The 13,711-nt window shown below is 37.3% G+C and overlaps 1 protein-coding gene across 7 annotated transcripts in view; it reads right to left on the bottom strand.

Annotated features, from left to right (window-relative positions):
• EPB41L5 (erythrocyte membrane protein band 4.1 like 5) overlaps nucleotides 1-13,711 on the bottom strand; it is a 143,831-nt gene that overhangs the window by 72,529 nt on the left and 57,591 nt on the right. For all 7 annotated transcript variants that reach the window (XM_058715531.1, XM_058715530.1, XM_058715526.1 and 4 more), the window contains exons 12-14: nucleotides 10,150-10,319; nucleotides 8,866-8,972; nucleotides 6,997-7,024 (exon numbers count right to left, since the gene is read on the bottom strand). In XM_058715531.1, the coding sequence (XP_058571514.1) occupies nucleotides 6,997-7,024; nucleotides 8,866-8,972; nucleotides 10,150-10,319 (305 nt within the window). The remainder of the gene's footprint in view (nucleotides 1-6,996; nucleotides 7,025-8,865; nucleotides 8,973-10,149; nucleotides 10,320-13,711) is intronic.

The raw sequence follows: 13,711 nt of genomic DNA, 5'->3' as shown, positions 1-13,711 counted from the left end.
TCAGCTGGTTAAGAGAGCAATTTTGGCTCAGGTCATGATCTCACAGTTTGTGAGATCAAAGCCCTGCATCAGGCTCTGTGCTGACAGCTCAGAGCCTGGAGCCTGCTTTAGATTCTGTGTCTCCATCTCTCTCTGCCCCTCCCCTGCTTGTCTGTCTCAAAAATAAATAAACATTAAAAAATAATAATAATAAAAAAATAAAAACTCCAATCTATAACAAAATAAAAACAAACCTCAGAGCAACTTAAAAAAAATTCAATAAAATAACTCAAAAATGACATATTATCACAACAAAACGAGGGGAAAAAAAGAGTTTACTAACTTCACACTTTCTAACATCTAACATAAGCAGACTTGCATCCTGAGGTAAAGAATTCAACTAAGGCAACTGAAAAATATATTCAAAATAATGTATGTATGTACGTATGTATGTATGTGTATACATATATATATACACACAAATACGTATATATGTGTGTATATATATTTACATACATACATGTGTGTATGTGTATATGTATATGTTTACATACAAATATATGCATAAAATTCCTTGAAAGTGAGAAAATAATCTACAGATTTAACAAGAGCACTATGTCCCAGGAAAATGAGATAGAGAGTTAAATGCATTCAACACATTATTATTAAAATACTGACTTTCAAGGATAAGGAAAGAATACTTAAGGTACCCCAAGAAAATTAAAAGGAAATCACTGCCAGTATCTGGCTGGCATAGACTTCTCCATAGCAATACTCAGTATCATACCCAGCCACAATGTCATTCTAGTAAAAGGAAACACGCAAAGCTTCTCAAACCAAACTCTTAATACAATATCTAAGAGCCTTTCTTAAAGGGGTGAGAAGAAAACAAAAACTAGCTGATGAAAGGCAACAAATTAAGAAAAGATCTCAAGAATGAAGAGCCCTTGGGGCGCCTGGGTGGCGCAGTCGGTTAAGCGTCCGACTTCAGCCAGGTCACGATCTCGCGGTCCGTGAGTTCGAGCCCCGCGTCAGGCTCTGGGCTGATGGCTCGGAGCCTGGAGCCTGTTTCCGATTCTGTGTCTCCCTCTCTCTCTGCCCCTCCCCCATTCATGCTCTGTCTCTCTCTGTCCCAAAAATAAATTTAAAAAGTTGAAAAAAAAATTAAAAAAAAAAAAGAATGAAGAGCCCTTGCTAAAAGACTAGGTAATGAAAAGTGAACCCATTTTATAGCTAATCATTTTATTACCTACATCTCTATTACAAGTTGAGTCACTAGAACTTGCACTAGCACTGACTGGGTTCAAATTCAAGCCGTGCCACTACCACTAGCTAGTTCTGCTCTCTAAACTTAAGGTTCTTCATCTGCGTGAAACTGTTACAGGAGGATTAAATGCATTAATATTAGCAAAACACAAATAAAACTGACGAAAAAAAGCTTTAAAAAAAATACTAGTTAGTGTGTAACTGTTGTCAAGACAATCGTAAAGTATATACTTGTCAGGTACGATTTCTTTTGACTAATGCTACTGTTCCCAGAACACATTATGCTGGTTTAAGTAACCATAATCCCAAATATTATGAAATCTCATCCAACCTGCTTGGCTGGATGATCCCCTTGGTTACTCTTTGAAGCTTTTTCTTTAACTGAGAATAACTCCAGCAGATGATGAATAAAGATGAATAATAACATTAAAAAAAGTACTTATAACAAGTGATCTTAACTGGATCATAGATCCTGGTTTCTAAAAATTTGAAATGTAGAAAGCACTATCTTCTCATAATTACATTCTTTCACTTCCACTAATATAAAAGTGAAACACTTCTCATTACTGACCTTATCCCAGTTTCCCCTTTCAAAGGAACACCTACAATAACTGACCCCTTTTGCTCCTATACTCTGTATTCATCATTTCCTCCACCATTTTTTCTTTTCTTTTCTTTTCCATCTTCAAGATTCTGTCTGCTAAACCTGTACAAAAAGTACCAACCACTGCAATGTGGACTATCCTTTAAAATGTCACCTCTTCTTAGGATACTCTATATTAGTCAAGGCTCATGGGGAATAGTTAGGAGATAAAAGAGTACAAGGAAAACGACTGACATCAGCCAATTTAAAAACCTGTTACTCAAATAGGCACAGTACAAGGTCAAGAAGCTTTTTAGGTCAAATAGCTGTGCTTTTTCAAACAGTCCTGTTTTCCATGGTTCACTGGAGCAAAACTGTTCATGCAAACAGAACTACAAGGGCAAGAATGAAAGGGTATTCATGCCAGTCCAAACTGGTCTGGTCCTCTCAAGCCGTGTTATGTAGACTGGTAAATAACCTTCAGGAGAGCTGGGTCCCCCTCTACATTTAATTTCTAAAAGCTTATTACAAAAAATCATAAAAATAAAATATCGTTATTTAAGTATCCCATTTCTGGTGCAGTTTCCAGAGCCAAAAGCATTATTCAAGGAAAGAAAAGAAAATTTTGTCATTAAAGTTAAATTAATCTAAATTCTAGGAAAGAGATTATAAAGCTATACTCAAGTTTTGGGTCAGAAGCATGTGTTTCAAAAAATTTTTAAAGAAGGATAAATGCTTGCAAATAAAAACCTTAATTTCAACCACATATTATTGCTTGAATACTTTTACATTTCTGCTAAATTCACTAGGTTGTCATCTTTATTTTAAGCTCTAATATGCTGTACTAGCCTCTTTTTCAGGTTAAGTAAGACATGATTCATTAAACAAAAAACAAATAAAATAGTTTAAAAAGTATAGAATGCCTCTAACATTGCTCCATCATCTTTCTTAAAAGCATAGCTTATAAATTACAATGAAAATAAAAGTACAACTCACGAAAAGCAGAAAATTGTTTTTTACCTAATTAAAAATTCACAATAGAGAAAATCACTTACTTCCTCCTTACTCTATTCATTTATTTATACTTAACAACCTACTGACAGCTAAAGAAACATCAGAAGAATCCTTATTCAAGAAGCAGAGTGTTTTTATGGTGAATCAGTAATCAGCCTGACTCTAATGGCTTTCTAAGTGTGGAGGGAAGGGGAAAAACTGAATAGGACATCTCAAGGAGAGGCCGGCCATACTCAGCACCCCACAACAAATAATTTCTACTTCTGAAGAAGCTCTAGTCACACATCTGCCATATAAGAGTAGACAAGTTCAAAAGAGTTAATTAGATTTACAAGTACATCCTGAATCTGAGGCACTCCAAGAGACTGGCACATAATAATATTGAAAAGCATTATATGAAACTATACACTGTAATATACACTATTAAAATTGAGTCATCTAAAGTAGGACTTCTAGAATGGTGGTTTGAGGACCCTTCCCACCTGTGAAACAAACATTTTAGCTGGTGAAAATTATTAAAAAACAATCAGTAAAAAGCATACATCAGTGAATAAACCATTTATTCAAGGAAATCTACTGAATCTCAGAGCTGAGTCTGGCATTTGAGCCACAATTTGCTCCCCTTCCCCATTCCCCCAAGTTCAATGTGGTGGAAGCTTTACTTCACGTGAGTGCAGCCAAGAAGACAGAGCTCTCTCCAGGCAATCCAGACTTTAAATCAGCTATTTTAAAGATGTTCAAGAACGAAAAAACCAAATCTAAAGAAGTAAGTTGGGAACACTGTCTCCATAAAAAGAAAATATCACTTGGGGCATCTGAGTGGCTCAGTCAGTTAAGTGTCTGACTTTGGCTCAGGTTATGATCTCATGGTTCATGAGTTCGAGCCCGTATTGGGCTGCTATCAGCACAGAGCCTGCTACAGATCCTCTGTCCTTCTCTCTCTGGCCCTACCCCACTCACATGTGCATGCTCTCTCTCAAAAATAAATACACCTTAAAAAAAAAATGAAAGTATTTCAAAATGTATAAAAAAAAGATAATACCATTAAACAGAGAATTTACACATAAGAATCAAACAGAAATTCTTAAGTTGAAATGTACAAGAACTGAAATTTAAAAATTCACTGAAAGAACACAACACCAGGTTTGAGCAGGTTGAAGAATCAATGACTTGAAGACAGGTCAACTGAGATGATCTAGTCTGAGTAACAGAAAGAAAAAGAATGAAGAAAAATGAACAGAGACTCCAGTACCTGTGGGACACCATCAAATGTAGCAACGTGCATGTGATGGGAGTCCCAGAAGAAGAGGAAAGGAACAAAAAGATAATCTGAAGACATAATCGCTGAGAACTTCCCAAATTTGATAAAAATAATATACCAGGGAAAAGCAACCAGAAGAGGGGTCACTGGGTGGCTCAGTTGGTTGAGCTTCCAATTCTTGATTTTGGCTCAGGTCATGATCTCATGATCATAGGACTGAGCCCCACAACAGGCTCCATGCTGGTTGTGAAGCCTGCTTAAGAGTCTCTTTCCCAGGGCGCCTGGGTGGCGCAGTCGGTTAAGCGTCCGACTTCAGCCAGGTCACGATCTCGCTGTCCGTGAGTTCAAGCCCCACGTCAGGCTCTGGGCTGATGGCTCGGAGCCTGGAGCCTGTTTCCGATTCTGTGTCTCCCTCTCTCTCTGCCCCTCCCCCGTTCATGCTCTGTCTCTCTCTGTCCCAAAAATAAATTTAAAAATGTTGGGGGAAAAAAAAAAAAAAAAGAGTCTCTTTCCCTAACCCTCTGACCCTCTCCCACTCATACACACATGCACTCTCTCTCTCCCTCAAAAAATAATAAAAAATAAAGTCAGACATTTAAAAAACAAAAGAAAAAAAGAGAGAGAAAAGCAACCAGAAGAGAACTGGACTGTCAATACTTGTATCAAACTTCAAAACAAAAAAATTACTAAAGGGCACATCCAGCGTGGCATGCTTTTGTGGGCCTTCAGTCGAGCAGACCCAGTGTGGTCGCTGAGCCCCGCTGCCTCCGATCACCTGCTGTAGACTTGGCTGCACCATGGAGCACCTTGACAAAGCAGCGCTAAATGCACTACAGCCGCCTGACTTCAGAAATTAAAGTTCAGGGGTGCCTGGGTGGCGCAGTTGGTTAAGTGACTGACTTCAGCTCAGGTCATGATCTCATGGTCCGTGAATTTGAGCCCCGCGTCAGGCTCTGTGCTGACAGCTCAGAGCCTGGAGCCTGCTTCAGATTCTGTGTGTGTGTCTCTCTCTCTCTCTCTCTCTCTCTGTTCCTCCCCTGCTTGTGCTCTATCTCTGTTTCTCAAAAATAAATAAATGTTAAAAAAAGAAAAAAAAAAAAAGAAAAAAATGAAAGTTCATTAGTATCTACCCTGAAGACGCTCCTGTTCTTCACAGCTTTAATGATCACTGTACCTCGAGGGTTGTATTTCATGACTAAATCTTATGCTTTTGAAGGTGCCTTTGGGATGTCCAATAAGGACAGCTATTTTTATGCAGCTATTGTTGCGGTGGTCATCATCCACGTGATGTTGGTCCTTTTGTTTATGTGGCCTGGAATGAAGGCTCACGACAGTGGCGTGAAGACAAACAGGATTAAATCGAACATCACCTTTTGATAGCATTAAATTGATTTTTGAAAATGGTAAATGCGCCTGGGATATTGATGATTTCAATAAAGTTGAGGCCATGTTAAAATCAATAATAATAATTTTAAAAAATAAAGCAAAAAAATTACTAGAGAAAAAGAGTGACATTTTATCATAATAAGAGAGTCAAACAATTATAAATATATATGCACTTAACAAAAGCCCCAAACTGAAAGAATTGGAAGAGAGAAATACACAACTAAGCAACAGTAATTGGAGGTTTCACAACCTTACTCTTAATAATGGATAGAATTAGGAAAAAGGTCAACAATGAAATAGAAGTCCTGAGCAGTATTACACCAAGTAGACCTAACAGACATTTACAGAACATAACATTCAATAACGGCAGAATATCCATTCTTCTCAAGTGCATATAGACCATTTTCCGGAATAAGCCATATGCTAAACCATAAAACAAGTTTCTTTATAAGGATCAACATCATACAAAGTATGTTCTCTAACCATGTGGAATAAAAGCACACACACAAAAAAAATAAGAGAGGAATAGTTAAGATATTCACAAATATGTGGAAATCAAGGAACACATTTCCAAGTAACCAACGGGTCAAAGAAGAAATCAAGAGAAACAGGAAAATAATTTGGGATAAACGAAAATACAATATACCAAACTTACAGAATGTGATTAAAGCAGTGCTTGGAAGAAAATCTATAGCAATAAATGTTATGTTAAAAAAGAATAAAGACCTCAAATAACCTAATTTCCCACCTTAAGACACTAGAAAAAGAAAAGCAAACTAAACCTAAAGCAAGCATAAGAAATGAAATAATATAGCAGAGAGAAAATCAATAAACTTGAAAAATGAGTAAGAATCAATGAAACCAAAAGCTGGTTCTTTGAAACAGCCTACAAAATGGACAAACTTTTACCTAAACTAACCAAGGTGCGGGGATGGGGAGGGGACCCTCAAATTACTAAAATTAGAAATGAATGAGGAGGGGTGCCTGGGTGGCTCAGTCAGTTGAGAGTCTGACTCTTAATTTTGGCTCAGGTCATGATCTCGTGGTTCGTGGGTTCAAGCCCCGCATTGGGCTCTGCACTGACAGCAAAATGTTAGTGAGCCAAATCCAGCAACATGTAATATAAAGAATTATACACCATGACCAAGTGGGGTTTATCCCAGGAATAAAATTAATTGCTTATCTGCAAATAAAACTTTGTTCTTTGAGCTCCCTGTGTGCAAGAATCCTAATTTATTCATCTTTATATCCTCAGTCACAGGCCAATAACAAATGTAGGTCATTCTCATTATAAATAGTATATCCACCCCCCAACCCAGTCTTTATTTCTAAACTGCTTTATTTTTCTTTGTCAATTTTATCTGGCATTACATCTGTTCCCTGCTATATTCCCAATGCTAAGGAACAACTTAATACGTTGACAGGTCTTCAACAAGTATTTGTTTAATTAATGACAGCAACTACATGAATTCTAAAACATGTTCTTAAGTTGTAAGACACTACTCACCTGAATTCTTCAGGTTTTGCTGTACTTGCTGACATGGGGAAAAAAAGAAAAAGAAAAGAAAACATCCCATTAGTTTCCTCTTATATGGTAAGCTGCTTCACTATTCATAAAAGTAAATCTAGACTGGTTGTTTTAGGTTTGTTTATTTATTTTGAGAGAGAGAGGGAGTAAGCAGGAGCGGAGCAGAAAGAGAGCAAGAAAGAGAATCCCTACAGGCTCCCCGCCATCAGTGCGGAGCCCAACTCAGGGCCTGAACCCATGAACTGTGAGATCATGACCCGAGCTGAAACCAGAGTCAGATGCTTAATCACACAGGCACCCAGGACTGTTTTTTCAAGCCATGTTTCCCAACTATAGATTTAAAAACCTTCCTTTGACAAAATGTTCTAGGATTCACATCACTAAAATCAATAGTGACAATTATTTCCATTTTAAAAATAAAGCAATAAAATAAATACCATCTTCTTTTAAAACAGAACCACCTGCAAGCCTCGTAGAATGAGTTATATGACAACAAAATAGAACATGAGAGGTAACTCAGGGTTTTAAACCATCACAAACTAAAATGGTCTCATTAATAGCTATATATTATTTGATTTATAGCCACAAAACTTATGAATATAAATCGTTTTTTAAGTCAAACATCAGATCATGTTACTGGACAACTGGGATCAGATATACTTAAAATTCAATCTGTATTTTGATACAAACTCAGATTCAAAACCAAACACAAGTTTTAGTTTAAAATCAAGCTTATTACATAAATTAAATGTACAATAAATTTAAACACTATCTAACAGAATCTTATTATAATGTTATACAAAATAACATTTTTTAAGTTTATTTTGAGAGCGAGAGCGAGAGAGAGAGAGAGAGAGAGAGAGAGAGAGAGAGAGAGAGAGGAGCACATGCACGTGCATGTGCACAAGTTGGGGAGGGGCTGAAAGAAAAGAAGAGAGAATCTCAAGCAGGTTCTGCACTGCCGGTCCAGAGCTGGACTTGGGGATCAAACCCACAAACATGAGATCATGACCTGAGCTGAAATCAAAGAGTTGGACGCTCAATCAACTGAGCCACCCAGATGCCCCTTGGCATAATTTTTACTTAAAATGTATTCATCGTAAACCAGTGGTTTTTTTTAAAGTTCTTAAAGACATTTGAGAGATTTTTTTTTTTTTTTTTTTTTTTTTTTTTTTTTTTTTAAGTAAACTCCACCCCCAGCATCGAGCCCAACTCAGGCTTGAACACAAGACTCAGATCAAGACCTGACCTGAGACCAAGAGTCAGATGCTTGGGGTGCCTGGTTATCTCAGTCAGTTAAGCATCTGACTCTTGATTTCAGCTCAGGTCATGATCTCAGGGTTTGTGAAATCAAGCCCAGCGTAGAGCCCAGCATCAGGCTGTGCGCTGACAGCACAGAGCTGGCCTGGGATTCTCACCCCCTCTCTCTGTCCTTCCCTTGTATGCGTGCTGTCTCTCAAAATAAATAAACAACAAACAAAAAAAAAAGATGCTTAACTGACTGAGCTACCAGGCGCCCTGAGAGATTATTACAAATGCAAAAATCAGGAAGTCAAAAAGGGAAGGGAAGGTGTTAATCTACAGAACTAAAATAGCACAAACAAAACTGAACACAAATTCAAAACAGTGTCTGAACTGGGATTAACACAAAGTTTAATCTCAGCAACAACATAAGCAATTTTTCCATTTTCTTATATTGATTCTGTCATAACCAAAGTTAATTAACAAGGGTACTTTAGTTGACTGGAATAAGCTTAAGGTTCAGATAACTTCCTTTCAAGCAAACAATACCAGCACACAACGGACTGTCAAGGAAGAACTGTCCTTTGAAACAGGACTGCATCTCACCTTTCATTTGTAGAGTTCGTCGAGAATATCGTTTGCTGGGTCTTCTTTCAAAGGATGTTGATCTTCTTGCTTTATTGGTTTTTGTGGTCTGATACTCCGTTTTCCCACTAAAATAAATGAGGCATATTAACAAGAATAAGAGAATTTGAGGCCTACAGTAATCAGATACACGAGAAAAAGTCTATATTAAGACTGTTCTTAAAAGAACCCGCCTGAGCTTCATCCTGAAGGAACTACTACGAACAGGCTTGATGTCTGTCTTTACCACATCATGCTTCTACTCTTTAGGCTTGTGCGAAATACGCAACGTACAAATTATATTGTTTTTTTTCTTAAACATGCATATAACTAAGAATATACTGAGTAAGTTTGGAATATCTGTACTCTTATGCAACTCTTTTCCCCTCCTTATTCATTTACCTCATGCAAAATATGCAATTAACTCAAGATTTTCTGTTATTTGTTCTAATTGTGATACATTTTTCAGATAATTTTCCAGAAATATTTAAAACTATTTCCCATTCTCTTTGATTTGCATTTAAACTCTGTTAAGAAAATGCCTCCTCACTTTTAATATAGGTAGAATAGAGCTCTACTTACATGAATCCCACCCACACAATCAACTATCAACAATATGGAATAGTATCCATTCCTACTTTAAATCACAGTGACTCTCATGACATGCTGAAAACTCCTAATGATCTACTCTCAGGTAAACCAAAACATTTCTAATTTATGACCAACACACAAGGAGTCTATAAAAATAACTTCATTTTTATAAAGGACCAGAAATGTTACTCAGATGCATTTCCCACTCAGCGCACAATACCTTTTTTCTATATGGTATTCAGCTAATGGATGGAGACTCTTTAAAAACTCTTATTATATGAATTTAAATGGATGATTAATATATAAAGTAAATGTCAAGAGGGATACAGAATCCATTATATCATTACAATGTTTCATTGGCTATTCAAGAAACTACAACCACGCTGTCAGCATGGAGCCTGCTTGGGATTCTGTCTCTCCCCCTCTCTGTCCCTCCCGTTTGCTCTCTGTAGCTCTCAAAATAAATAAAAATAAACTTTAAGAAAAATGAAATTACAACCAATAACAATACTACTTTGTCTTTTAATCTGGCCAGTGGAAAACATTGGAAACCACTTTGTTTCTATGCCTTGGTTTCTACATCTGTAAAATGAGAGGTCAGCCTAAACTTTTTGCTTTATGAAAAAACAGATATTCTTTCATATGAAAATTATGAAAGCAGATATTGACATTCACCTATATCTAAATCGTGATCCTAGTCGAATAAATCCCGATCGATGAGAACTCTTTTGGACTGGGCCTCGGAGGCGAAAGAAGGCATGATGTTCCACAGCACATTTCCATAAATGTTTGCACGCTTTTGGATGATCCAATCTAAAGACAAATGTATGCTCCTGCTCTTTGCCCTGGAAAAAAAAAAGGATGTAAAGAGAGGTAATTATTAGGTTAAACAGTCCTTTCTGTTACTCAGCTTCCTTGTTACTCAGCTATAAATACAATCACAGCAATACCAAGAACAGAATAATAAAGCATCTAGTTTGCTCCCGGAAACTAAGACATTCTCTATAGCTACCTACATAAAAAGGCAGAGTTGAAATCAAGTTGTCCACTTTCACAGCCAATATAAAATTATTCCTAAGAGAGTCATCTCTACTTACATGATCTCATTTCTTAGAGAAACATAAAAATAAGGCTTTATTTGCCATACTTTGGATAAATATATAATTATCATGTAAAGGATCATACAAGATGTGGCAATATATATCAACAGACTTAAAAAGGTGCATATTCTTGGGGCACCTGGGTGGCTCAGTCAGTTAGGCATTCGACTTCGGCTCAGGTCATGATTTGACAGTTGGTGGGTTCAAGCCTCGTGTCGGGCTCTGTGCTGACAACTCAGAGCCTGGAGCCTGCTTCAGATTCTGTGTCTCCCTCTCTCTCTACTCCTCCCCCGCTCTTGCTTCTGTTTCTGTCTCTCAAAAATAAATAAAAATGTTAAAAAAAAAAAAAAAGAAAGAAAAAAACAGTGCACATTCTTTGTCACAGTAACCATATTCCTGGGAATCCAAATAATAATTAACATTCATAGCCACTTTTTAAGGATTTCACATGGATTAATTCAATGAACAGATATTATCATTAGCTCCATTTCATAGATAGGGAATTGAAGCTCAAGAAATAAAGCCCAAGGTCACAAAGAGGAAATCAGAACCTAACTATTTGTGCTCCAGGACCTGGTGGTAACAATTAAGCTTTACCATCTGTTTAGGGAGAAAGATTTTCTTAACACCAAAATGTATATCCAAAGATTTTCTTCACAATCTCATTTATAATAGTAAGTATTGCAATAAAACACTAAATGTCCAAAACAAATTATCAGTAAATAACATTAAAAATGATACAAAAAGATAAATGAGGGGTGCCTGGGTGGCTCAGTCGGTTAAGTGTCCAACTTCAGCTCAGGTCATGATCTCAAGGTCTGTGAGTTTGAGCCCCACGTTGGGCTCTGTGCTGACAGCTCAGAGCCTGGAGCCTGCTTCAGATTCTGTGTCTCATTCTGTCTCTGCCCCTCCCCTGCTCACACTCTGTCTTTTTCTCTCTTAAAATAAACATTAAAAAAATTTTTTTAATAAATTAAAAAAAAGATAAATGAATAAAAGAATGAATAAGTGCACAATTGTTTATTCACATTATAAAATACCATATATAGGTTAAAATGAATGAACTGATATCTACATGGCTACACCTATTTAGGTAAACTAAGTAAACTGCCAAATATATATATATATGATTTCTGTAAATTTCAAAAACAATTCCACCATGTATTATGATGTATTTATATTTGGAAAAAGGAAGTATGAGAATGACACCCTCAAGAATGATGGCTATGGGGTGCCTGGGTGGCGCAGTCGGTTAAGCGTCCGACTTCAGCCAGGTCACGATCTCGCGGTCTGTGAGTTCGAGCCCCGCGTCGGGCTCTGGGCCGATGGCTCGGAGCCTGGAGCCTGTTTCCGATTCTGTGTCTCCCTCTCTCTCTGCCCCTCCCCCGTTCATGCTCTGTCTCTCTCTGTCCCAAAAATAAAAAAAAAAAAAAAAAAAAAAAAAAAAAACGTTGGAAAAAAAGAATGATGGCTAGCTAGAGGATTATACCTCACTGTACTGAACACAGTTGTTTTTTTTTAAGTTTATTTATTTTTAGAAAGAGCATGAGTGGGGGAGGGGCAGAGAGAGAGAGAGAGAGAGAGAGAGAGAGAGAGAGCGAGCGCGCACAGGGGAGGGGCAGAGAGGGAGAGGGAGAGAAAGAACCCTGATGCGGGCTCAAACTAACAAACCATGAAATCATGACCTGAGCTAAAATCAAGAGTCAGACGCTTAACCAAATGAGCCACCCAGATATCTCTGAATACACGGTTATGGTTATGCCAAAAATGTTACTCTAGATGAGTAAAATGGGTATCAGGTTTTCTGATACAACTCTGCAGTACACTTCAAATATTTTACAAATTAAACTATATTTTAAAATGACTATCTATATGTAGTTATTTCATGACCTTGATATAGGCAAAGATTCCTAAATTTGAAGGCACAGAAAGTACTGACCACAAAGGAAAATAGTTATAAACTCTATTACATTAAAATTGAAACACTCTACCCAAAACATACTATTAAAGGAGTCAAGGCAAGCCAAGAAGAAGATACTTACAACACACAGATCTGCAAAGAACTGATGTCCACAATACATAAGAACTTCAATGAGGAAAAAGAGCACATGACCCAAGAGAAAAATAAGCAAAAGACTTGAACAGCCACTTCATAAAAGAGAATACTTAAATAAATTTATAAATAAGCACTAAACAAATAGTGATCAGGGGAATGCAAGTGAAAACCACAAAACCATTCTATGAACAGAATGGCTACAAGGAAAAATACCAAACATTAGCCAAAAAAGAACAAATGGAACTCTCTTACATTGTAGGTGGGAATGCAAATGTGTATCAACACTTTTGAAAACAGTTTGGCAGTATCCACTAAAACCAAACACATGCATACCCTAGTCTTCAGAGCAGCACTTTTAATAGTGAAAACTAAACTCAACAGTCCATCAACAACAGGATGGATAAATAAGTGCAATCTATACGTAAAAAGGAATATTACTGGGGTGCCTGGGTGGCTCAGTCGGTTGGGCGTCCAACTTTGGCTCAGGTCATGGTCTCACGGTTTGTGGGTTTGAGCCCCGCTGGGCTCTGTTTTGACAGCTCAGAGCCTGGAACCTGCTTCAGATTCTGCGTCTCCTCCTCTCTCTGCCCCTCCCATGCTCATGCTCTATCTCTCTCTGTCTCTCAATAATAAATAAATGTTTTTTTTTTAAAAAAAAAAGCAATACTATGTAACAGTAAGAACGAGCCTACTATAGCAACCAGCTGCAAGAGGGCGAAGGCTCACAAATATAAATAAAGAGAAGTCAGACACAAAGAGAACAGTCAGGTTTCATTCAGATTGAGTTTAAGATATAAACAAAAACCAGTGTATGGTGGTAAAGTCAGAAGAACAAGAAAAAACCTTTGGAGGACTATACCTGGTGGGAGGCACAAGAGTGTATAATTCTAGTAGTATTCTATGTCCCCAACTAGGTGCTGGTCATATAGGTGTTCGTGGAAATCCAACAACCTGCCCGCTTGTTTTTGCACTTATCTGAATGTATATTATACTTCAGTGAAATTGACGAACAAAAAATACACATAGAAAAAACCATAGAGAAACATATAACCTCAAAGGAGGAAAAACCCTTCCATAATCC

The sequence above is a fragment of the Neofelis nebulosa genome, chromosome 2 (genome assembly GCF_028018385.1).
Source record: "Neofelis nebulosa isolate mNeoNeb1 chromosome 2, mNeoNeb1.pri, whole genome shotgun sequence".
NCBI lineage: Eukaryota > Metazoa > Chordata > Mammalia > Carnivora > Felidae > Neofelis > Neofelis nebulosa.
Note: the sequence above shows the minus strand (reverse complement) of the source record. Positions and strands in the feature narration are given on the sequence as shown.